The 22,640-nt window shown below is 40.4% G+C and overlaps 3 protein-coding genes across 11 annotated transcripts in view; all 3 read left to right on the forward strand.

Moving 5' to 3' along the window:
- The first annotated feature begins 38 nt into the window (after positions 1–38).
- ZBTB26 (zinc finger and BTB domain containing 26) lies at positions 39–12,610 on the forward strand. 3 transcript variants are annotated; one of them, XM_035015858.1, is made up of 2 exons: positions 39–268; positions 8,298–12,610. In XM_035015858.1, exon 2 carries the CDS (start codon positions 8,308–8,310, stop codon positions 9,631–9,633), a length of 1,326 nt encoding a protein of 441 aa, XP_034871749.1. In that variant the 5' UTR covers positions 39–268; positions 8,298–8,307; the 3' UTR covers positions 9,634–12,610. The 3 variants fall into 3 exon arrangements, with proteins under 3 accessions (XP_034871749.1, XP_034871748.1, XP_034871747.1); XM_035015857.1 differs by having other exon boundaries at positions 222–264; XM_035015856.1 differs by lacking the exon at positions 39–268 and adding an exon at positions 308–2,471.
- Positions 218–19,387, forward strand: ZBTB6 (zinc finger and BTB domain containing 6). Of its 4 annotated transcripts, XM_035015859.1 has the most exons (3): positions 233–268; positions 13,311–13,702; positions 15,087–19,387. In XM_035015859.1, exon 3 carries the CDS (start codon positions 15,096–15,098, stop codon positions 16,365–16,367), a length of 1,272 nt encoding a protein of 423 aa, XP_034871750.1. In that variant the 5' UTR covers positions 233–268; positions 13,311–13,702; positions 15,087–15,095; the 3' UTR covers positions 16,368–19,387. The 4 variants fall into 4 exon arrangements, with proteins under 4 accessions (XP_034871752.1, XP_034871750.1, XP_034871753.1 ...); XM_035015861.1 differs by lacking the exon at positions 13,311–13,702 and having other exon boundaries at positions 218–264; XM_035015862.1 differs by lacking the exon at positions 13,311–13,702 and having other exon boundaries at positions 239–268.
- A 1,538-nt stretch (positions 19,388–20,925) lies between these two features.
- RC3H2 (ring finger and CCCH-type domains 2) overlaps positions 20,926–22,640 on the forward strand; it is a 50,895-nt gene continuing 49,180 nt past the window's right edge. For 2 of the 4 annotated variants that reach the window (XM_035015867.1, XM_035015868.1), the window contains exon 1: positions 20,928–21,134. The gene's annotated coding sequence lies outside the window, so the exon portion shown is untranslated. Of the gene's footprint in view, positions 21,135–22,640 lie in introns of all 4 variants that reach the window. The other 2 variants (XM_035015866.1, XM_035015864.1) reach the window with 2 other exon arrangements.

Consider the following 22,640-nt stretch of genomic DNA (forward strand, 5'->3'; position numbering starts at 1 on the left):
GCGAGGAGCTCGCAGGAGGCTTCTCGGATACTCTGCACCCTTTCCTCCGCGCGCAAAGTCCCTCGCCGGGCCCCGTCACCCTCCGACTCTTCCGATTGGTGGAGAGGACCAAGGGACCTGGAAGTTGTTTTGTCCGGCAAGGGCTGCCCTTCCGGTTCCGTTGGGTCCCCCTTTGGCTCGGGTTCCCTGCCCCTCCCCCTTCCCGGAGCCCCGAGGGGCCGGAGCTCCTGGCGGTGCCGGATCCTGACGGTGGCCTTCCCCCGGGTCTGTAAGTGCGGAGGCGGCCGGAGCGCCGGGCAGGGGTACGGGGTCTCTCAAGAGGGAGCCCCCTTGGGGCCCTGGATTGGCCGGGACCTGCTCTGGGATGGGGGCGAGGAGCTGGCCTAGGCCCGCTGGGACTTAAGGAACCCTTGGTCCGGCCCACGCTGTGCCCCGCCCCTCTCCCTTCCTTGCGTCTGGAGTCGGGAGCCTAACTATGCCCCAGGGACCTCCTCCTGGGACCCCAGCCGAGGGCCCAGCAGTTGGCTTGGACGCCTGACTCTGGCATCTTGTAGGAAGTGCCAGAGCTGAGGCCCTGGCAAGGCCTCAGTGCCGGCCCGCTAGGCTCACTATGCGTGCTGACCGAGGTTACCCTTTTGCCAGGGTTTCCCCCAAATCGGCCTCTGGCCGCAGCACCTTTTCTATTCCTGGCGCTATGCCAGGTACTGGGGCTTCTTAAGATACCCTTCCAGTTTTCCAGGGTCAAGTTTGGGAGCCAGATATAAACATAATTGCTCCTGCGATTTATGTATCAGTCATATATGTGTGAACTACCCAACGGGCAGTTGCTAGGAAGGCTGAAGAAAGTGAGGTCTGAATTATACTTCTTGGAGAGGATAAAGTGGAGAGGAGCTTTTCAGGCAGAAGGAGGAGTTTGCAAGGCTCTGAAGGAATGACTGAGCGTAACTTGTGTGTGAAGAGGGGGAAATTGGGGGCTCTTGTGCGTAGAATGAGATACGAGGCTGGGAAAGTAGGCTGAGGTCCAGATAGTGGAAGGTTTAATCCTAAAGGAGATGGGTAGTTTTAGAAGAGTTTTAAGCAGGAGACTTATACAGTCAGATTTGCACTGTAGAAAGCCGTGTTGTTCTAGAAGTCAGCCTATAGAAAAGAAATGTCTATAAGCTGATTATGGACACTTCAACTAATGTCTGGGTACTCTTACTGGAAATTCTTTTGAAGGAGTAATGGAATCAGCCTAGTGAAAGTTAATGAAGGCTTAAGGAGTTATGACAGTGTTACTGGAAAGAAGGGAGGTATGCTGGAGTGAATGGTGTGAAAACTGTAATAAATTGGATGTTGAGGGAGAAAGAGATAGCAAAGCTGATTCCTAGGTTTTAGGCCTTTGGCATTTGGAGAACGTTGATGCTATTATCAGCAATAAAACCATAACCTTGTATATTACAAATTTATATTTTTGGACATGTTTAATTAAAGGTATAATGGAACAGCCACATAAGGACTGTCCAGTATAGAGTTGGAAATGCAAATCTGCAGCTTAACCTCAGTGCTGTGGCTAGAGGTAAAAGTTCGAGTCACTGGCATAGAAGTAGAAGCTGTAGTAATATTTGGCATCAGGAAGGAAGTATTGAGAAAGATGGGAATATTTTGGGGGAGTGGTTGCATTTATGAAGCAGAAAGGGGAATGAATTTGTGGGATAGCAAAGACAGAGGTAGGGGATACATATAAAAGTACAGGGTTCCAGCAACCAAGAAGACCCAGAATCAAGAGAAGGGAATTTTGAGGAGGGTCCATTGGGACAATTCATGCAGAGCATTTGGGGAATGAGAGGGGGGAAAAAAGATTGCATTTCCGTAGTAAGAGATAATTAGTGGGGCACCTGGCTGGCTCAGTCAGTAGAGCATGCAACTCTTGATCTTGGGGTCATGAGTTCAAGCCCCATGTTGGGCATAGAGATTACTTTTTAAAAAAGAGATCATGAGAGACCTTTTCAAAAGCAATTTTAGTAGAGTGATGAGGTCACGATTTATGAAATAATGGGAGACCTTAACTGGTTTGATGTTAAATGAGAATGAGAAAAGGCCACATGTGAAGTGTTTCACGAAGAAAATTGACGGGCTTTGTTTATTCACCTAATATGCTTATCAAGCACATTCCAGACACTGTTCTAAGCTCTTTTAAACGTTAATTTAATTTTTAATTTCCCATAACGATGCTATGAATTAATATTACTATTTGACAGATGGGAAAAATGAAGCACAGAAGGGGTTGAGTAACTTGCCCAGGGTCACACAGCTAGTAAGTGGTTGAGCAGGGTTTTCATCCTAGGAGATATGGCTCCAGAATCCATAGTTTTATCCACTGCACTAAGCAGTGACTGAATATAGGAGTGAAAGGAGTGGGAAAAATTTAAGCAAAGATAGGTTCATTGATAAAAAATGGAGAGGCTTGGAAGGAGAACCTAATTGAGAAGGTAAGTAATGGATGTATGTTTATATTACATATTTGTTTTTTATTTCTCTCTGTCTTATATCCTCTTCCAATCAATGCCACTTTAGGTCAATTTCTTTCACAATCAGGTCAATTTATGCCATGCTTTCATCTATCACTTACTATCTATAATCAGGTCTCCTCTTCAGCTTCAGACTCATATCCAACTAGCTAATAAATCTTCCGCTTCATGTCATGTAAGATTCTCTGACTAAACATTTTAAAACCAGACCCATGATCATCCCTCCAATATTCCCTAGCTTATTGAGTGACACTGTGTCAAATTAATCCAGTCATTCAAATCAAAGGTCTTGGAGTCATCTCAAACTATCCTTTCTTGAACCCCCCTTGGTCACCAAGTCCATCAGTTCTTTGAAATATCTCTCAAATCTGGTTTCCTCTCTCTGTCCATATGATTGTTGTCAGTATTCAGGCCCTCATTATTTCGATCTTGATCTGCTAGAGTAATAGCATACTACAGGTATCCTTGCCTTCATGTCCACTGTTCTTAGAGCCATTCGCCATTAATTTTTATTTTTGACTTACTGAGTTTTAGACAGTGCAGGAGTTTAGACATCACACATTTCAAGCAATAGAATAGTGGCCTAGGGCAGGTATTGTTGAGTAACTTGAGGGAAAGTTAAGTTTGGCCAAGGTTGGCCATGAGGATGGAGATTTAGGGATTTTTTTTTTTTTTAAATAGAGCATGTAAGTAAAACATGGAGAAACCAGATGGGCTTTCTGAGAGGAAGTAAGCTTTGAAAAAACAGCAAAAAATCAAGGACTAAGTTTTGAGAAGGATATACTTAGCTTTACACAGTTTATTGGACCTTGAAGAGCAAACAAGCAAAAGAATGGTGGAAAGCTGAGGCCAGTAGTTAAGCAACTTGGCCATTTCTGTACAACAGTTTAAAAAGAATGAACTAGATCTCTATTCAACATATATAGCTGTCAAAAACAATATGTGAAAAAAGAAAGTTGCCAAACCATATGTATAGTTTATGTGTAAGAAACATAGTCTTATATCTTCTGGGGCTAGGCATATAGAAGTATTGTTTTTCAAATGGAAGGAAGGAGAGTCAAAAAGGACCAAAGTTAAACTCAGTAGTAAGTGGAAGATGTTTGGGAAAGGAGACTTTTACAGTATCTGTGATGTTGAAAAACTTTCCAGGAAGGATATATTTCTGTATATATTACTTATAGTTAAAAGTAAAAACAAAACAAAAGATTGATAACTTGGAGAATGTTGTGTCATGAAAGTTACCCAAATGAAGAAAAAGATTGAGGTTTGTAAAGAGAAAGGTTGTGGTGTAATGCAACCTTTTTGAAAAATGGAGTATGGTGTTAATGAGAAACAAAGAAAGATTTCCAGGTAGTTATGCGTGCTAAGTTGAAAGATAAGGGTACTTTTATGAGGTAGATGACAAAATAGACTGACATATAGCTTGGGAGTTTATTATGTAGAATAGAAAAATTTTCCTTATAAGTAATTAGAGGTATTTGAAATAAGAAACTTGGGTATTTTCTCACTGCCTGTAGCATAGCAGTAAACATTGTCCAACTTAGAATATTCACTGATCCTTTTTGGTTACTCCTGTTTGAACAAGGGGAAGTTTTCAGATCAGTTGGCACATTTGTTACAGAGATAATTATGAAAGAACTGTATAAATATAACAAAGAGAAAGTGATCTTAAGTGAGAATATTCCTATTACATTGATGTTTGAGAAATAGGTCATTCAAAGCTTGCTAATAGGGGTGCTTGGGTGGCTCAGGTCATGATCCCAGGGTCTTGGGATCGAGCCCTACATCGGGCTTCCTGCTCGGCGGGGAGCCTGCTTCTCCCTCTCCCACCCCCCCTGCTTGTGTTCCCTCTCTCACTGTGTCTTTCTCTGTCAAATAAATAAATAAAATCTTTAAAAAAAAGAAAAAGAATATGACTAGTACATAAAAGGCTTACTGTTAAAGTCCTCTAGACTGGACACAAATTTGGCTTTACATCGTACTCTTTGTTTTTAAACAACCTTTTATTGAAGCATAACTGAATACACAAAAGTATGAAAAACATTAAATGTACAGCTGAATGGATATGAGGAGGGAAGTCTGAACAGTTACACAGTTAACATTATTCATCAGGTAAAACCTCACCTAGTCTTATTGTTTCATACATGGACTTTGGCATCATGTAGCTTGGGCCCAAGTTGCACCTCTAATACTTAATACTTTCCACCTCTCATAAGTTGAGCAAGTTACTTATATCCTCCAAGATTGAGTTTCCTCATATGCAAAATGGGGATGCTAATAATGCCTACCTCCTAAGGATTTTGAGGATTAGGTGGGTCAATTTAGGTAAAGCACTTAGCACTATACCTGGGACATAGCAAGGATTCAATAAAGATTAGCTATCCTTTTTCTTATCATTAAGCCAGTTTATAAGAAACACAATTATTCTTTTTAATTTTGACATTTTTACAAGTAAAAAAAAAATTGTTTAAAATTTGGTTTTACATTGTCAAAACTATTTTGGTAACAAACGCTAGAAAGGAATTTTCCCCAGGACACTCAAACGAGGGCCTCTCTATCATAGAACAATAATAATTTCATAGGGGACATTAAAGAGTTAATTATTCTGCTGGTTTTTGTTGAATGAGCTGTGTATAAAGTAACACTTGGTCCTTGCCCTCAAATAACTAATATTGTATTGAAAAGAGAAACTGGTGGCAGGAATCGATTAAAGGGATAAACTATGTGGTCCAGAAATAAGAGTTTATCAAAGACAGCCAATAGAGTACACTGACATATATTAGGCAAAACCTCTTAAACAGAACAAATTTTCCTCACATTCTTGGACTATAGCAGAGAAATCAAAGCAAGCACTTTCCTGGGGTACCTACCTGTTGGGCTGTTCCCACTGTTAAGTTTCTTGAGACTGATTGATAGGAAGTACTCCAGCTCCTCATCTTTAGAGCTTCAGGGAACAATTATCCCTAAGGATAGTTTGTCTAAAGCACTCTGAGTATTATCATCCTATAGATGAAAGGAATCAATGATCATTTTTGTGTGTGTAGGAAAATACTAACCTGAGGGTAGACTGAGGACAAGCTAAACTCTAAAAAAGAATGCCCCTTTTGTTTGGCCACTTGAAACAACAATCATTTTTATAACTTCTGGTTATAAATTGGGGCATTCACTGTTTCCAGAATGAATGTATGAGGCCACTGTAATTGCCGAAACTAACCAGTGATAATACAATTTTGCTGCTTTCTTTATTGATATGTTTCTTGTATCTCCTAGATTTTTCCTTTTTATTTGATATTCACCATCTTTTCTCTGATGCTGCATTTGCTTCTCTATATCCTTCCTTTCTCATCTTTATTGTGATTATTCATTACCTATACATTCAGAATGCCATACAAAGGAAAAGCTTATAATTTCTGTATGTCTATTTTGGTTAATAAAGCATGCCATTTCTCCCTCCTACATTTCACCTTTCTTCCAGTGACATTTTCATTCAGCTGAACTCTTTAAGTTTGGAACCTTTACACATTCCTTTTTTTTTTTTTTTTTCATTCTCTGTATCTAGTCAATCACCAAGTTCTTAAAATATCTTTTACTATTTTTTCTTGCTCCTTATTCCCATTTTCATTCCTTTCTAGGCTCTCATGGCCTCAGACCCATAATGCTTTTACAGACTCTGAGCTGATCTTCCTAACAGCAGGTCTTCCTTCCTTCCACTGTCAAACAAATTCTATAGGTTCAACAAACACAAACTGAGCACCTGCCATATGTTTAGTACAATATTAGGTGATGGGAAGACAGACCAGTTTGAACAGAAGAGGGTCTGGCCAGTAATGTGGCTGTAGGAAGTAGAATTTGAAGCAAAAGGAAAAAGTGTTTTGTCCTAGAAGATGCAGGTTCCCAGCATTAGCCTCATTGAGTGAGATGGAGATGTTTCCCTCAAATGCCATGAAGCTTGCAGTTTGGAGGGGAAGGAACAAGTACTTAAAATATTTTGAGTGTTATGGTAGAAGTGCTATACTATGGGTCCAGTAGAGACAACTGTTCTAGTCTAAGAAGTTAGATAGGGGCATCTCAAGAAATAAAGGAGCGATGGAGCACCTGGCTAGCTCAGTTGATAGAGCATCGCACTCTTGGTCTTGGGGTCATGAGTTTCAGCCCCACATTCGGTGTAGAGATTACTTAGAAGAAAGGAAGGAAAGAAGAAAAAAAAAAGAAAGAGAATTAATTAACTGTACTAAGGCCTGGAGTCAATAGAGTGCTGTCATGCACCAGGCACTGAGCAGTATGAGTAAGACCTGGACTCTGCTTAAGGAGTTGGTGTTCTATGAGCCTTGGTCAGTTACTGTTACAAAAGATAGAAGATTATAAAGATTGGGCTTCAGGATCTATATGTGGCCAATTACAGCTGATTGTCTCTTGTGATTCTCAGCTATGGAGTTGATAAATGCACAAAGTTCAAGGTGAATTTATTGATGCACTGAGATTGTAGAGCTGTTTTTCAAGGATAGAGTTGATACACCTACTGATCTTCCAGAAGGCTGGTATATAAACATTCTGCCAGTTTATTATTTTTACAATGACTGGTGGACTGGAATTATCATGTTCACATAGGTAATTCATCCTTCCCTTTAGAGAGAAACATGGGAAGACAAATTATCAGAAAATCATTTAGAGAGTATAGAATCAGAACATAGGAACTTTCTCCAAAGGAACTGCTATATAAAGGGACAGATAGGGAAAGAGTTTGGCATACACCTTCTCCATGGTTGAATGGGTTATGCCAATGTTTACCTTAATTATTATTTGGTTTATTTCATTAGTTTATCCTCAAAGGTTAGTCTTCACCTAGGAGACAATGGGAAGTCACAGAAGGATTTTAGGCAGGGGTTGGATATAATCAGATCAAGTTTTTTTGAAAGTTGACATTTGGTATAGAAGTTGGATTAGAAGGAACAGAAGCTGGAACCCAAGAAACATTTATGATCCTGTTCTAGTAGTCCAGTTGATGAGTAATGATGGATAAACAGGAATAAAAAGAAAGAACAGAATCTATAAGCTGTTAATTTGATTGACTTTATTCCTACTCAGATTCCCACCAAGTGCCTCATGTTTTTTCTATATAAAATATTTTATTTACTTTCTATATCAAGAAATCTTGCTTGAGAGTTTAGATTTGTCCAAAATGCACAGGATAAAGACCTGTGCCTTTGACACTGTCTGAACATTGTCCCTTTAAGTCAATTACTTTCAGTTTATTGCAGAAATGCTTGTATGAATAAAGGCACATCAGTTTAAATAGAAGAGGATTTACCCAGGAAATGGGGCAAGCAAGGTCACTGCAGTTCTTTAAAATAGAAAGCAAAGGAAAACATTTTGTCTTTGAAGAAGCAGGTTCACAGTATCATGTTAAAGAAAATAGTTACTTTATTACTTGTTGGGATGTTTTTAGTTTGTTTTTGAAACCTGATCGAATTCTCATTTGAGAAGCGAAAAAATGCTCTTAAAGTAGCTCAAGCTCTGTTCTTGTATTAAGTATCTTAAAAAGTTGAATGGATGCCAAACTATTTACACTGATACAAGTCTACTCCTTAGGTGCAATTGACACTTGATGTGGAATAATTTTTCACAGCCTTTGAAAGCTGTTACACTAGCTTCCTCTTTCAAGGAAAATCTCATTTGGATACATACAAAGAGATATGACAACACAAATTGTTTTTGGAAGGAAAAATCCAGGTATCTTAATTGTTTGAATTTTCTTAAATTCATCCTTTTTACATTTCTGTTCTTTAGGTCTGCCAAAATGTCTGAAAGATCAGATCTCCTTCACTTCAAGTTTGAAAATTATGGAGATTCAATGTTACAAAAAATGAACAAATTAAGAGAAGAGAATAAATTTTGTGATGTTACAGTTCTCATAGATGATATTGAGGTACAGGGGCATAAAATTGTGTTTGCTGCAGGTTCCCCCTTCCTAAGAGACCAGTTTTTACTGAATGATTCCAGAGAGGTGAAAATCTCCATATTGCAGAGTTCCGAAGTGGGGAGACAATTGCTCTTATCCTGTTATAGTGGTGTGCTGGAATTCCCTGAGATGGAACTGGTCAATTACTTGACTGCTGCAAGTTTTCTTCAGATGAGCCACATTGTAGAACGGTGCACACAGGCCTTGTGGAAGTTTATAAAGCCAAAACAACCAATGGATAGTAAAGAGGGATGTGAACCGCAGAGTGCTTCTCCCCAGTCAAAAGAACAGCAGGGAGATGCCAGAGGCTCCCCAAAGCAGGATTCACCTTGTATTCATCCATCTGAAGACAGTATGGATATGGAGGACAGTGATATTCAGATTGTTAAGGTAGAATCTATTGGGGATGTATCCGAGGTTAGAAGTAAAAAAGATCAGAACCAGTTTATTTCTTCTGAACCCACTGCTTTACATTCATCAGAGCCCCAGCATTCCCTGATAAATTCAACTGTGGAAAACAGAGTAAGTGAAATAGAACAAAACCATCTCCACAATTATGCCCTCTCTTACGCAGGCAGTGATAATATCATCATGGCCTCAAAAGATGTCTTTGGGCCTAATATTCGAGGTGTAGACAAAGGCTTACAGTGGCATCACCAGTGCCCAAAGTGTACCAGGGTGTTTCGTCACCTGGAGAACTACGCCAACCATTTAAAAATGCACAAACTCTTTATGTGTCTACTCTGCGGCAAGACTTTTACTCAGAAAGGCAACCTTCATCGACACATGCGTGTGCATGCCGGCATTAAACCTTTCCAGTGTAAGATCTGTGGGAAAACCTTTTCTCAGAAGTGTTCCTTACAGGATCATCTTAACCTTCACAGTGGAGATAAGCCCCATAAGTGTAACTATTGTGACATGGTTTTTGCACATAAGCCAGTTTTGAGGAAACATCTTAAACAGCTGCATGGCAAAAACAGCTTTGATAATGCCAATGAAAGAAATGTGCAAGACCTCACAGTGGATTTTGATTCTTTTGCATGTACAACAGTCACAGACTCTAAAGGGTGTCAGCCACAGCCTGATGCAACACAGGTCCTGGATGCAGGTAAACTGGCCCAAGCTGTCTTGAACTTAAGAAATGATAGTACTTGTGTGAATTGAGTAGGGGCTTTATGCTTTCAACTTAGAATGGACTGAAAACATGGCAATAGTCTCGAGTCTTTTTAGGAGTGATTTTGCTAGTTTGACTTCTCCAAAGCCTCTGTGTGGGTTATAGGGGTGAGTCAAAGCACTAACAGACCAGGCAACTTACCACTTGGAGTGGTCTTGCCTTCCTTTTGCCCTCTCCCATTTTGTGTTTTGAATTATTTATCCTGTGATGTCTGTTTTCCTTTTTCAAGGAGTATTCCATTTGTCTACCTAACATTGACTTTTGTCTTAGACTGAAACTATTTTAGGCTTTTCACTGGGCACATTCTGAAGGTACTAATAAGTTAATAACATCACCTACAGTCCACTAATAGATGCTATGCTAAGAGAAGTGAATAGTATTTTTCTTTGGCAAAAAATAGGCTGAGATATAAGGTGATACTGCTTTTGGCCTGAATATGTGCTAGAACTTCTGGTTGCCTATTGTTAATTGCCTACTGATAATGAATCTGCCTCCTACCATTTGTACTTGTCGTGGAGCTGGTATGAAGTATTTTGGGTTGTTCTGTACTCTTCAACAGTTATTATGGCCCAACTTCATGTCACTGAGTCGTTCACATAGACCACAGTACAATCTTTTCAGCAACATGGATCAGCATGAGGAACATAATTAACAAAGGATAGAAGTACAATTGTACAATAGCACTTACATAGGAGTTCTTCCCAAAAAGAAGCCAAATGCTTATAATTAATGTGTAACTTCTTGTGGATGTTTTTAAGTCAGGATTGCTCCAGGCACACTTAAAATGTGCTAAAGTATAATGGTCTCTCTAAAAAGGGGCTATCTGGGAGTCCGTCTCTGGACTTTGTGTTAGAGGCTAGCCATCAGAAAGGTGAGTTTGGCCTTCAGAGTTTTGTCTGGTGTAATGTAATCTCTGCATTCTCATTTCTTCCTGTACTCCAGTTTCTAAAATGGATGAAAAAAAGTGGATCACAGAGGAGCAATCAGGCTTTTGAATTCAGATATTCCTGTAAAGGTACACAGTCCCATCTTGCCATGTTTCATAGATGACTAATACAAAATTGATCTTCCAAGATGGAAAAACACAATTGTTTTTTCTAAAGCACATGTTAGAGTTAAGAAATAAAATTTTGAGTCTCAGTAGCTTTTGACTCATGAGTTAGATTTAGGTAATAGGAGTCTTAGAGTCCTTAGAGAATCTTAAGAGATCATCTACTCCACCTCTTTTTTTTTTAAGTTGGGGTATCCAAAGCTCGAAGAGGTGGCCTTGGCCAAAGTAGAGAAGTGACTAAGAATGAGCTAATGTCTTCTAATTTCTCACTATCTCTTGGCTTAAAAAGATTTAGTACATGATCAAAAGTATATTAACAAAAAGCTCCCAGTTTGTGCTTCACTTTTGGGAATCCCTGTTGGCTTTTTGAGACAGCCCGGATTTGGCAAACAAAACATCACAGGAAGGATGTGTTTTTGTCAATTATTTTTTGGTTAGAATGAATATTACATTCTTCTCAAGCAAGTGACTGACTTGCTAGGTGGTGGTCAGGGAGGGAAAGGATGAGTAAGAATAGTGTGAGAAGGATCCAAATGTGAAACTGATTTTTGTCTGAAAGCAGTGTTTATTTAGTTTCCATCAGGATTTTCTGGGGTTTTTTTGAGCTATGAGAATGCATGTACAGATAAACCAAAACTGAAGTTTAACTTGAGTAATCACAGGGAATTCTTAAAGTTGTTATAATTTGATGCATTGACATGTGAATCTGATTTGAGTTCTAATTTCTACCTTTTGTTAAAACACTTACAATGAGAATAAAATTGAGTGATAAGATTAATAGGTATCTTATGCCTAAAGTCACTCATTTTTATGGTCTAATGATGCTACCTAGCATTCTGATTTTTATATTATCCAGCCAAAGAGTACCAATTCTATGCAACAGTGAGACAGTAATATGTTAACCAATACTTCTCTGAACATCATTTCATCATAGGGAAGTTTCAAGTTGAAGTGCTTCCTTTGCTTACATTCATGTCCTGTTTTTGTTACTGGTTTGAAGACTAAAAGGCGTGGGTTCAAATAAGGTTGGTCTCTTTGGTTGGAGACTTTCTGGGTTCATTCAGTAGTTGAGAAGCTACTCAATTATTGGGCACCTTTGTTGCCAGGCACTATGCTAGATACTGAAGATATGAAGGTAAGATTGCTGAAGTCCCTGCCCTCACAGAGCTTATACGGTCTATTGTAGTCTTAGATAAGGTGATTTAAACTAGGAATAATAAAGAAAATGCCTTGCTTCCTTTGATCACTTAATCACATAAAATCAGCATCTTGATGGTTTTTTATCAGTAAAACTTCCAGTTCCCACCTTTTGCAACTGCAAACCACTGAAGTGATTTACAGTCTCCTCCATTTCTTGGCTGGAGAGGTGTTCTGTTTCTGTGAGACATTTTCTTAATTTGGTGGGACCTGACTTTTCTTCGTTTATACATGTTTCTTAGATTGTATTGCAAAGTGCTCAAGTTAACTGATATCAACTACATTTTATAAGGGAAGATGACTTTCAAAACTAGTCATATTCTTATAGAGGAGTAAATTTTTTAAAAATCTTAGTCATTCTACATTTGTATTTTATGGATCCCCAGGATAACTAAAAAGGACTCTCTTTACCATAGTTTGGTTTTTAAAAAATTACCACGTCACCGTTATTTATTTATTATTTAATTTTAAAGACAAACTCCAAACTGAAGTGGCTCTGAGGTAAATCAGATGTGGTTTTGTTTTAGTTTATTAGAAGATCTATAAATGGAGGGTGACCAATGTCATCACTTCTAAAATATTGTCCTAAACAAACAAACCAGAATATTTTATTTCAGCTGGTGAATAGCTGTTCTAAGTCTGTTGTATGTTAGACATACTATGAACTACCTCTTCACTTATTATGGGGAAGTTTCCTTAATAAAAGTGTGACAATTAAATCTCTGGTGTCAGTGGTTTCTTTTCTCTCTCCCTCCTGCTTTCCTTTTCAATTGCCTAAATTTGAATAAGGAAAGCTTTCTTCACTCCTCTTGTTTAAACACATATTCATCAGGCATTCTAAGCATGGCTTCTGAAGCAAATCAGGTTAACTAGAAATTGTTAGTAGGGTCAATTACTGAGGGGGTAGAGCTACTGCTTTTAAGAACTGGTTCAGACATTCCTTCATTTAGCAAATACTTGATGCCTACTCAGTGCTAGACTTCGGTAATGCAAAGACCGTAAATCACTGTCCTAAATACCTCCGCCCAGATGGGTCACAGATTCCAATACAGGTATGATAATTGCAATAATAAAGGCAGCCAAAGGGCTTACAGGCTCCCAACTGGGGGCCAACTAATTCAAGGGCAATTCAGGATGGCTTCAGGGATGACGTGATTTATGAACGAGATTTTGAAGGATAAGTGGGAGGAGAGTTAGGGCACGTGGGAAGAGGCAGCCCCAAGAGTTTAGATAGGCCTGGGTTTGCCTAGAACTGGCGGGGGGGGGGGGGGGGGGAGGGGGGCGGGGGGACGATGACGCGACAGATGGGTGAAATGAGATCCAGAGGTAGGGGCCAGATCCTGATGGTCATTAGCTAGGAAATCTCGAATGCCGATCCTTATGGCGGTCTCCTTTCCTCTGCCACCTTTTAAATTGTAGATGGCCCAGTGAGGAGAGAACCCGGCCCGTAACAACCCATGAGGGCCTCCCAGTGGTCCCGTTGCAGGGTATTCCGATGGACGCGCTGTACCTCAGCCTCACAACCCGTCTGCGATACGGACGCTGGGGAGAACTCACGAAGGGGACGGCTTGCGTGCCGAAACTGGGGCAGGAGAGATGGGATTTGCCGGAATACGGGTGCCTCTCTGCCATTCCAGGAGCGGGGGTTGTGAGGAAGGGAGAATGTCTCAGGATGTCCTTCCGGGACGCCAAGCGCACCCCAGTGAGGAGTAAAGCTAGTTGACACCGGATGTGTTTCCTCCCAGGCTAAGTCCACCTTCCGGCCTGGGCCGCCGCTGCTGCGGAAAGCTGGGCTCTGGCTCTCTGAGTCGGTGAGTGAGCGCGTTGGAGACGGGCAGGTGGGGAAGCCGGAAGAGGAGGAGGAGGAGGAGGTAGAGGGCAGCCAGGCGCGGACTGGGAGGCTACCCTGGTGCCGCAACCACCTGGCCGACAGGGCCTATGCGAGGCTTACTCGGGAAGACCCGTGTGTGGTTGAGTTGCAGGATCTTCCAGGCCACCTTGGGTCCCGATCAGTTCAACCGATGTTCCCTCCGCTGTGCCTGCTCTTGTGCCTGCCCCTGTGCTCGCTGCAGAGACTCAGAGGAACCAGGCACCTTTTCGTGGTGCTCTGGGAGCAACTGACTCTCTGTTGGGGAGACAGGAGGAGGAGGAGTCACAGCAGTCTTAATTGATTTGGGTCTGAAAGGAGCCAAATCGCTAGCTGGAAAGAGGAACTGAAGTTTTAATGTAACATGTACAAAAGTGTATTCCGGTCTTCTTGCCTGGGCAATGGTGAAAATCTCAATGTCGAAGGAGCTTTGATGAAAAAAAGAATAGAGGATACAAAGATAAAGCCTTAAAGATGGTTAGGACCAAATAATGAGGGATCTTGCATTTGCTAAGAAGGGTAAGCTGTCCTGGAGGTAGAGGAGAGCAATGGAGGATTTAAAGTAGAAGAGGGGGGCACCTGGGTGGCTCAGTTGCTTAAGCGTCTGCCTTCAGCTCAGGTCATGATCCCAGGGTCCTGGGATCAAGTCCCACATTGGGCTTCCCGCTCAGCAGGAGGTCCGCTTCTCCCTCTTCCTCCGCCCCCTCTTCCCACTCGTGTTCACTCTCGCTAGTGCTCTAGCTCGCTGTCTCCCTCTCAAATAAATAAAAAGATTTTAAAAAATAAAGTAGAAGAGAGAAATTTTTTTTAAAAGTTTTAAAAGATGTTAATTCTGGTGGCACTTAGGAGGGTAGGTTGGAATATGGGAGGGTGTGGTATCAAGGAAACCTGTTGGAAGACCTTGCAATAGTCCAAGGGAACAGAATGAGGATCTGTAGTAGTGATGGAGAATAGGAAACTTGGAGATTACATTAAAGTTTCTAATGTGAGAAACTATGTTAAGTCCCCTTAGTAGTGGGTATTAACAGTGTCTTGGACCACAGAACAGATAAAATTTAGCCAAGGAGAAAAACAGAAACCATTAAGTACAACTCAGTGTAATAAGTACTGTAAGAAAAATATGAAGAACAGGACATGAAGTCAAAAAGAAATGCATTTTCATTTTCTCAGTTTTGAGATGGTGGCATAGGAGTTCACTCTTTGCACCTAGATTAGAATTAGAATTTTCTTTTACCCAATTCAGGTTTGGGATTTTTTGTTTGTTTTTACCATCACAATGTAGGAAAGCATTCCCTTTTACATCAACGTTTGTGTTTTATTTTGCATAGATTGTGACCATGGCTGCTGAATCCGATGTTCTGCACTTCCAGTTTGAACAGCAAGGAGATGTAATCTTGCAGAAAATGAATCTCTTGAGACAGCAGAATTTATTTTGTGATGTGTCAATTTATATTAATGACACCGAGTTCCAGGGGCACAAGGTGATTTTAGCTGCTTGCTCTACTTTCATGAGAGATCAGTTTTTACTCACACAGTCAAAACATGTCAGAATCACCATCTTGCAGAGTGCAGAAGTTGGCAGAAAACTGTTGCTCTCTTGCTATACTGGAGCACTTGAAGTTAAAAGGAAAGAGCTTTTGAAATACTTGACTGCTGCTAGTTACCTGCAGATGGTTCACATTGTGGAAAAGTGCACAGAAGCTTTGTCAAAGTATCTGGAAATTGATCTTTCAATGAAAAATAACAATCAACATACTGACCTGTGTCAATCCTCTGATCCAGATGTTAAGAATGAAGAAGAAAATTCAGATAAAGACTGTGAGATAATTGAAATTTCAGAAGATAGTCCTATAAATATAGATTTTCACGTAAAAGAAGAGGAAAGCAATGTTTTACAGTCTACAGTAGAGTTGACATCAGAGAGAAAGGAAATGAAGTCACCAGAGCTGTCTTCAGTAGATATTGGTTTTAAAGATAATGAAATTTGTATCCTCCATGTGGAATCTATTAGTACTGCTGGTGTAGAAAATGGGCAGTTTTCACAGCCTTGTACCTCTTCAAAAGCAAGCATGTATTTCTCTGAAACACAGCATTCACTGATCAATTCTACGGTTGAGAGCAGAGTGGCAGAAGTTCCTGGGAACCAAGATCAGAGCTTATTTTGTGAGAATACTGAAGGAAACCAGGGTACAGTGAATGAGATTCAGAATCTGGAGGATGCTTATTCACTGAGGCACCAGTGCCCCAGGTGTCCTCGAGGATTTCTTCATGTTGAAAACTACCTGCGCCATCTTAAGATGCATAAGCTGTTCTTGTGCTTACAGTGCGGGAAAACATTTACGCAAAAGAAAAATCTCAACCGGCATATTCGAGGGCACATGGGCATACGGCCCTTTCAGTGTACTGTGTGCTTGAAGACATTTACTGCTAAAAGCACACTTCAGGACCACTTGAACATACACAGTGGAGATCGCCCATACAAATGCCACTGTTGTGACATGGATTTCAAGCACAAATCTGCCCTCAAAAAGCACTTAACCTCTGTCCATGGCAGAAGCAGTAGTGAAAAACTACCCAGGCATGATCTCAAAAGGCAAAATCTACTATAATTAGAACCACACCTTGCTACGTAAGCCTTATATAATTCTGTTAGGCAAGTTTTTCTACAGAAATGCAGCATCTGTTATATTGCATCCCCCCCCCCCCCAATCTTTGGGTCTTAATTTTGGTCTGCCTACACATGTTATTCTTTCTGAACTTCTACTAACAGTTCTAAAGTGTGGGAGACATGATAAAGCTAATGGGATGCTGTCTTATCTCATATAGTATATGTAAGTCCCAGTGGTATATCTAGAGAAATAATATTCCTCTCTTAAATATTCTTGACTCTAGTGACAGAGGATCCAGCAGTATTTCTAGATTCTGATTTTGACTCTCTAGATAAATAATGTACTTGTAAAATCCCAACCACATAATAATTTTAATGAATTAGGATAACAGGAAGAGAAAATAGACTTAAAAACATGCTGTAATCCATTATTAATTCTTTGTAGGACTAGTGAATTTGTTTTTTTAAACAAACTGCGGTTGGATTCTAAAGCTAAGCACCAAGGTACTTGTTTTAAACTGTAAGGGAACACATTTCAACTTCACTTGGGAGTAGTAGAATTTCCTTCTACATGGGCTAATATTCCTTAAAATAATGGTTCCATGATTTTTTAGTATACATATTTTAGAAATGATTAATCAAGCCCAAGTTTCTTGATTTTATTTCATGAAGTTGTATTTAATAATTTTTTGACCAGTGAAATTATCACCACTGGCATGAAGCTCTGAAAATTTTCTTTTAGAAATATCAACTTTACCAAAGATACTCTACTGTTTCCTTTTTAAAATTTATTTCATTTTTATTTTTTAGTTAACATATACTAAAACTGACCTTTGTTTTTGGTCTACATTTCCATGAATTTTAACACATGTAGATTTGTTCAACCGCCACAGCAGTCAGGATACAGAACATTGCATCATCCCTAAAAACACCCTTATGATGCTCCTTTATAATCAGCTCCTCCACCTATCTTTAAATCCTGGCGACAGTTGCTATTGCTATAATTTTGCCTTTTTTGGAATGACATGAGTGGAATCTTGTAGTATGTTCCCTTGTGAGATGATTTTTTTTACCACACAGAATGCCATTGGATTCATCCATGTTGTGTGTATCCATAGTTCATTTCCTTTTTTACTTTGAATTGGCAATATATACTATCTTGCTGCCACTAGATGAACAGTTTAAATATGGTTGGCTATTAGTGTTCTCTTAATTATTAACTTTTTTCATTTACATTAATGCAATTTTCATTTACCACATGTTGACAAAAACCCTAACCATCCCTAGAGTTTTATTCTGTATTTCCAGAAATGTGCCAAAAGCAAAACCATGACTATATGGTTATTTTAGTGAGAGTAATATTTCTGATTGTGTTATGAGCCATTGCTCTCTATCCCTGTGTACAAATAACACAAAACTTTTGTTGTCAAAACAAAGATTAAAATCTATTGCAGGGCAAATCATACTCTCTAAAATGCAGGAACTACTCTTAAAGAAGGCTGACTAGATGCATCTTACTTTCAAGTTGTTCTATTCTTCCTCTTACTCACCTCAGCTTTATGTAGAATTTCTGTTATACTTAGGTTCTGAAGCCCTTCGACATTTTAAAATGTAATGTACTTTGTACCATTTATAAGAATTTTGTGATTGATCACACGTTGATAGTTATAAATGTTAAATATCCTTTTTGTGATACTTTTGTGAAAAACATATTCTCCATAGAATTTTAACTCTGGGAGACACTTTAAGGAATCCACCTCTCATCTTTGATAAGAAAACCAACTTCGTAACCCCCTCCCTCCCCATGTCACTTGTTAGTGACATTGGACAGGTCACCTATCTATCAATTTTTCTTAAATTTATGTGTGAAACAGTAACTTTGAACTTGGTAATTTGTAAGATCATTTCCAGGTCCAAAGTTCTATGATTTTATACTTAAATCTCCCTAAGTTTCTAAGAACAGAGAAGAGGGGAAAGCAAGAGAGGAGAGTTTTGTGTCTTTATGAATGTTGCTATTTGAGTACTACTTTGGAGACAGAATTTTTCTAAAGTAAATAGTGTTTTTCTTCCACTGGAGAACATGATAGTTCAGCATTTAATTTTCTTTCCCATTTGACCTATGATTGGCCACTTCTAGGTATGAAAACATTTCCCTTTCAGAAATAGTTTGTGCTTGAAGTACTTTTCTTTTCTTTTTTTAAAGATTTTAGTTATTTATTTGACAGAGAGAGAGATAGCGAGAGCAGGAACACAAGCAGGTGGAGTGGGAGAGGGAGAGGCATGCTTCCCGCCGAGCGGGGAGCCCAATGCGGGGCTTGATCCCAGGACCCTGGGATCATGACCTGAGCTGAAGGCAGTCGCTTACAGACTGAGCCACCCAGGCGCCCCTGAAGTACTTTTCTTATTTTTGTTTCCTAGGATGAAATTTTGTGGGGAAGGGATGGAGATGGGAGGGAAGGGTAAAAGAATAGTAATAAACTGTTTTTTTAGGCATTGGTATCTACTATCCTTGATGTTTGAAAAAAATTATGGTTGAACTATGTTTAAGTTTTATGTGTGCCTTGTAAGATTCTTGTGACATTTTTTGTAAGCACTTTGAGATATTTGCTTGGGGGGGAACGGTTGTTTTGTGCAAGTGATGGTTGTTATTTATTTTTATTTATTCCTGTCCAGTAGCACAGAGTGATCTCAGAACATTCCTAGGACAGTTTCTGTTTGCATGATGTATATAAACAGTTCCGGGAAAATGGAATCTTTTTAAAAATGCAGGTATGGCAAAGTAAAGTGTTGAATTTATTCATTTAAAATATTCACTTTTAGTTGTTTGTGTTTCTGATATGATGGGGAAAAATGCAACATGTTTGAGTTCAGCCTCTTCATTTACTGCATTTATGTATAAAGGATCTTGGAAAGGTAGTTGTTACTTTGGTATAAGAGAAAACCCGTGCTGTTTTTCCTTGGATGTAACTATTCTATATCTTTACATAAAAAATAAATAAATAAACTGGAGATGGGAATGGAGAACTTTGTGTTTTGTCTACATCTCTGAATTTTAAAGAAGGAAACTATTTCTTCTGACCATTCATTCAAGAAATATTTACTGAGTCTTTACGTAGTATTAGAAGTTAGATACGCAGACCAAAATCCCTGCTCTCATGAAACTTGTATTCTAGTGGAAGGAGAAAAACAGTAAACAAGTAAAATCAGTGTATATGAAATTTTGAAAACAAAGTTGGAGAAAATAAAACGGGGATAGGGAGTGCCAGGAAATGGAAATTGGGATTGTAATTTTAACTGTGATGGTCAGGCCACCTTTGAAAAATCTTAGCAGACTGTCATATACACTGTGCAGTAGAATAAAACAGATACATATATATTTGTGTGTATATATATATAGGTCTTTACAGTTTATAAACTACTTGTTCATATGTTTTTTAATTCATAGTGGATTTATTTTCATACATGCCTTTGTTGGACATCTGGTTTCACATTGGAAAGTGCCTTGAGTTTAATTACAACTCATGGCCATTTTCTTAATCTGTGTTTTTCAGTTTCTAAGTAACAGAGTACGTAGTATCTGCCTTTTAGGATTATTTTGATGAATGAAATAAAACTAAAATCAATAGTAGAAATGAAATTTTTATTACCTTACACAGGACTTGGCACATGGTAAGCACTTCGTAAATGCTTATTCCCTTATTTCTTACCAGGCTGTTTCTTCATATATAAAAACATGATAATTTCTGCTTTCCAGTTTGCTGTGAAAAATCATTCAACAAAAATTTTTTTAAAGACTTTATTTATTTGACAGAAAGAGACACAGTGAGAGAGGGAACACAAGCAGGGGGTGTGGGAGAGAGAGAAGAAGGCTTCCCGCTGAGCAGGGAGCCCGATGTGGGGCTCTATCCCAGGACCCTGGGATCATGACCTGAGCGGAAGGCAGACGCGTAACGACTGAGCCACCCAGGTGCCCCTCATTCAACAAATATTTATTGAGATATTAGTTGAATTTTGATCCCTGCCAGCTTCTGAGGAGCTTTCTTTTTAATAAAGAGATTTGTGTTAGTGCCTGCCAAGCAAATGCTTTTCTTTTTATTTTTTTTAAATAGGGAGTTTGCTTGGCAAATATGTGGAGGGATTGAGGAAACGGGTCAGTATTAATTACAGGACAGTGCATAGAATATAATACAGATGTATCACATTATGCTCAATGGAGACCACTTTTTTCTCAAGGAGAGTCAGACACTGCCTCACATCAGTGTTTAGGAGGCTGGCTCAAGACGCTGATGAAGGTGCGGGGAGTTTCCCATCAACCCTTTCGGCTTGCCTAAGCTTCCTAACAGCACCTCCCACAGTGCTCCGGGGCTCCCCAGTCACGTGACAGGGGTGGTTAGACTCGACCAGAGGGAAGCTGATGCGCAGTCCAGGTGGCGGGGGCTGCTACTCTTTCCTTCCACCTCCTTTACTCCCAATCCTGCGTGATCTCGCGTGAAAGGGGGAGTATCTTCTCGCGAGAGCTAGGTCGGGATCCCTCCAGGACCGCCTCCGTGGAGAGGAGGAGGAGGCGGAGGCGGAGGGAGGAGGAGGAGGCCCCGTCGCGGCCTCCGCCGCCGCCAACGGGGCTGTCCCTATAGCTCCCGATGGAGTTTGAGGTCGTGAAACCGCCGCCGAGCTCTGCCCCGGCGAGACGAGGCGCCTCCGTCGCCGAGCCGCGCCGTCGCGGGGCTCCCGGGAGCGGCCCTTAGCGACCCCGCCCGGGCCCCCACAGGTAGGGCGGGGGCGGGCACGATGCGGCTCGGGCCCTAGCTCGGGTCCCTAAGTCCTCGGCGGTCGGGCGGGAGACCGGTCTTAGCCCGGGGCCTGTGTGCTGTCGTCGCCGGTGCCCTGAGGGTTGGGAACTGAGGGCCGCACCTGACGCTCGGACGGGGCCCGGAGTCCGGGGCCTACGGAGGCCCCTCTCTCTGGTAGGGCTTTTTCAATACCGAGCGCCCGGCGCAAATGGCCACCTCCCTTCGACACCGGCGGAGGGGAAGCCTCTGACCCCTGAGGAACCTACCCAAGCAGAGGCCAGGGTTCTCTCTCCCTTTTCTACACCAGTTGGCAAGAGGGGTTTTGGAGGAGGTCCTCGAAACCAAGCCCTCTCCTAGCTTTTCGGCTTTCTGTCCTGGGGCTTCCCGAGATCCCAGAGCAGGGATGGTGGAGGCGATCTGAGTGGTAAATAGGGACCGCGGCCAAACAATGCCCTGGGAGGGCTTAACCTCCTGGGAACGAAATGGCCGGACCAGAGTGGTTGCACAGTGGATGTGACGGAGCAATGGCATGAAACACGGCCAGGGAATTCTGCTGTGGCTTTCTTCTTTCCCTCTTTCATTTTTCCTTCTTGGGGAAGCCTCTTAAGGAGACTCTTCCACCATCTTAGAAGAATGGTAGAAAGCATCTTTGTTTCTCAGAAGCAGCTCTACTTTTCTCTGCCCTTAGCTTTCAGGAAGGGAGAACATGAGAGTAGCTGTCATTTCCATCCTTCTAATCACAGAGGAGTTTAAGATACCGGCAAGGTAGAACCTTGACACCAAAATAGTCTCAAGTAATCACTGACATGAAGTAGATCTAATCTCGTGATTCCCAGCCTGTTTTATTTTTAAATAACCACCTAGGTTCCCTTCTTTTAATTCCTACTCTCTCCTTACCTGGGCCCCTTTTTAATTCCTACTCTCCCCCCAAACCGCTGTGACTAGAATAACTTTTTATTACAAAGTGCTTAAGTAATCTTTTTTCCATTTTTGTATTAGTCTATTAACTTCCAATAGGAACTTTTGATTAACCCGAGAATGCAAACGTTGCTACACTACACTGATAGAATTTCACCCAAAAGCAAAGAAACAAATGTTTTAGTTACCCTGTGCAGCCTTTTTCTAGTTAAATACACAAATTTAGTTAAGGCTTTTCAAACATTAAGAAAAGTTCATGTATTTTGCCATTATTACCTTCTTTTACTATCTAAAAAGCAACACCACTGTTACAACATCCTTTTCCTGTGTTCATTCCACTTTAGTTTTTGAAGGAATAGAGGCCATTAAATCCTGTCAAAATTTTTAATGTTGCTATTATTGTTAATTTGGAGATGCATGTTTTCCAAATTTTAGAGTTTGGAAAATTGCTAGAAGGACAAAATGTTAAGCGTATATTCCAAACATGTTTAGAAAAAGCAGATGTTAAAATTCAAATTGCCTCCTATTCTTTGAAGATTTAATTGCAGTTCTGTTCATTAGTGGAT

This window comes from Mirounga leonina, unplaced genomic scaffold (genome assembly GCF_011800145.1).
Source record: "Mirounga leonina isolate KUSES-001 unplaced genomic scaffold, KU_Mleo_1.0 Mir_170, whole genome shotgun sequence".
Taxonomy (NCBI): domain Eukaryota; kingdom Metazoa; phylum Chordata; class Mammalia; order Carnivora; family Phocidae; genus Mirounga; species Mirounga leonina.

Coding starts and splice junctions, on each gene's coding strand:
- ZBTB26 (XM_035015858.1), top strand. CDS start 8,308: ATGTCTGAAAGATCAGATCTCCTTCACTTCAAGTTTGAAAATTATGGA.
- ZBTB6 (XM_035015861.1), top strand. CDS start 15,096: ATGGCTGCTGAATCCGATGTTCTGCACTTCCAGTTTGAACAGCAAGGA.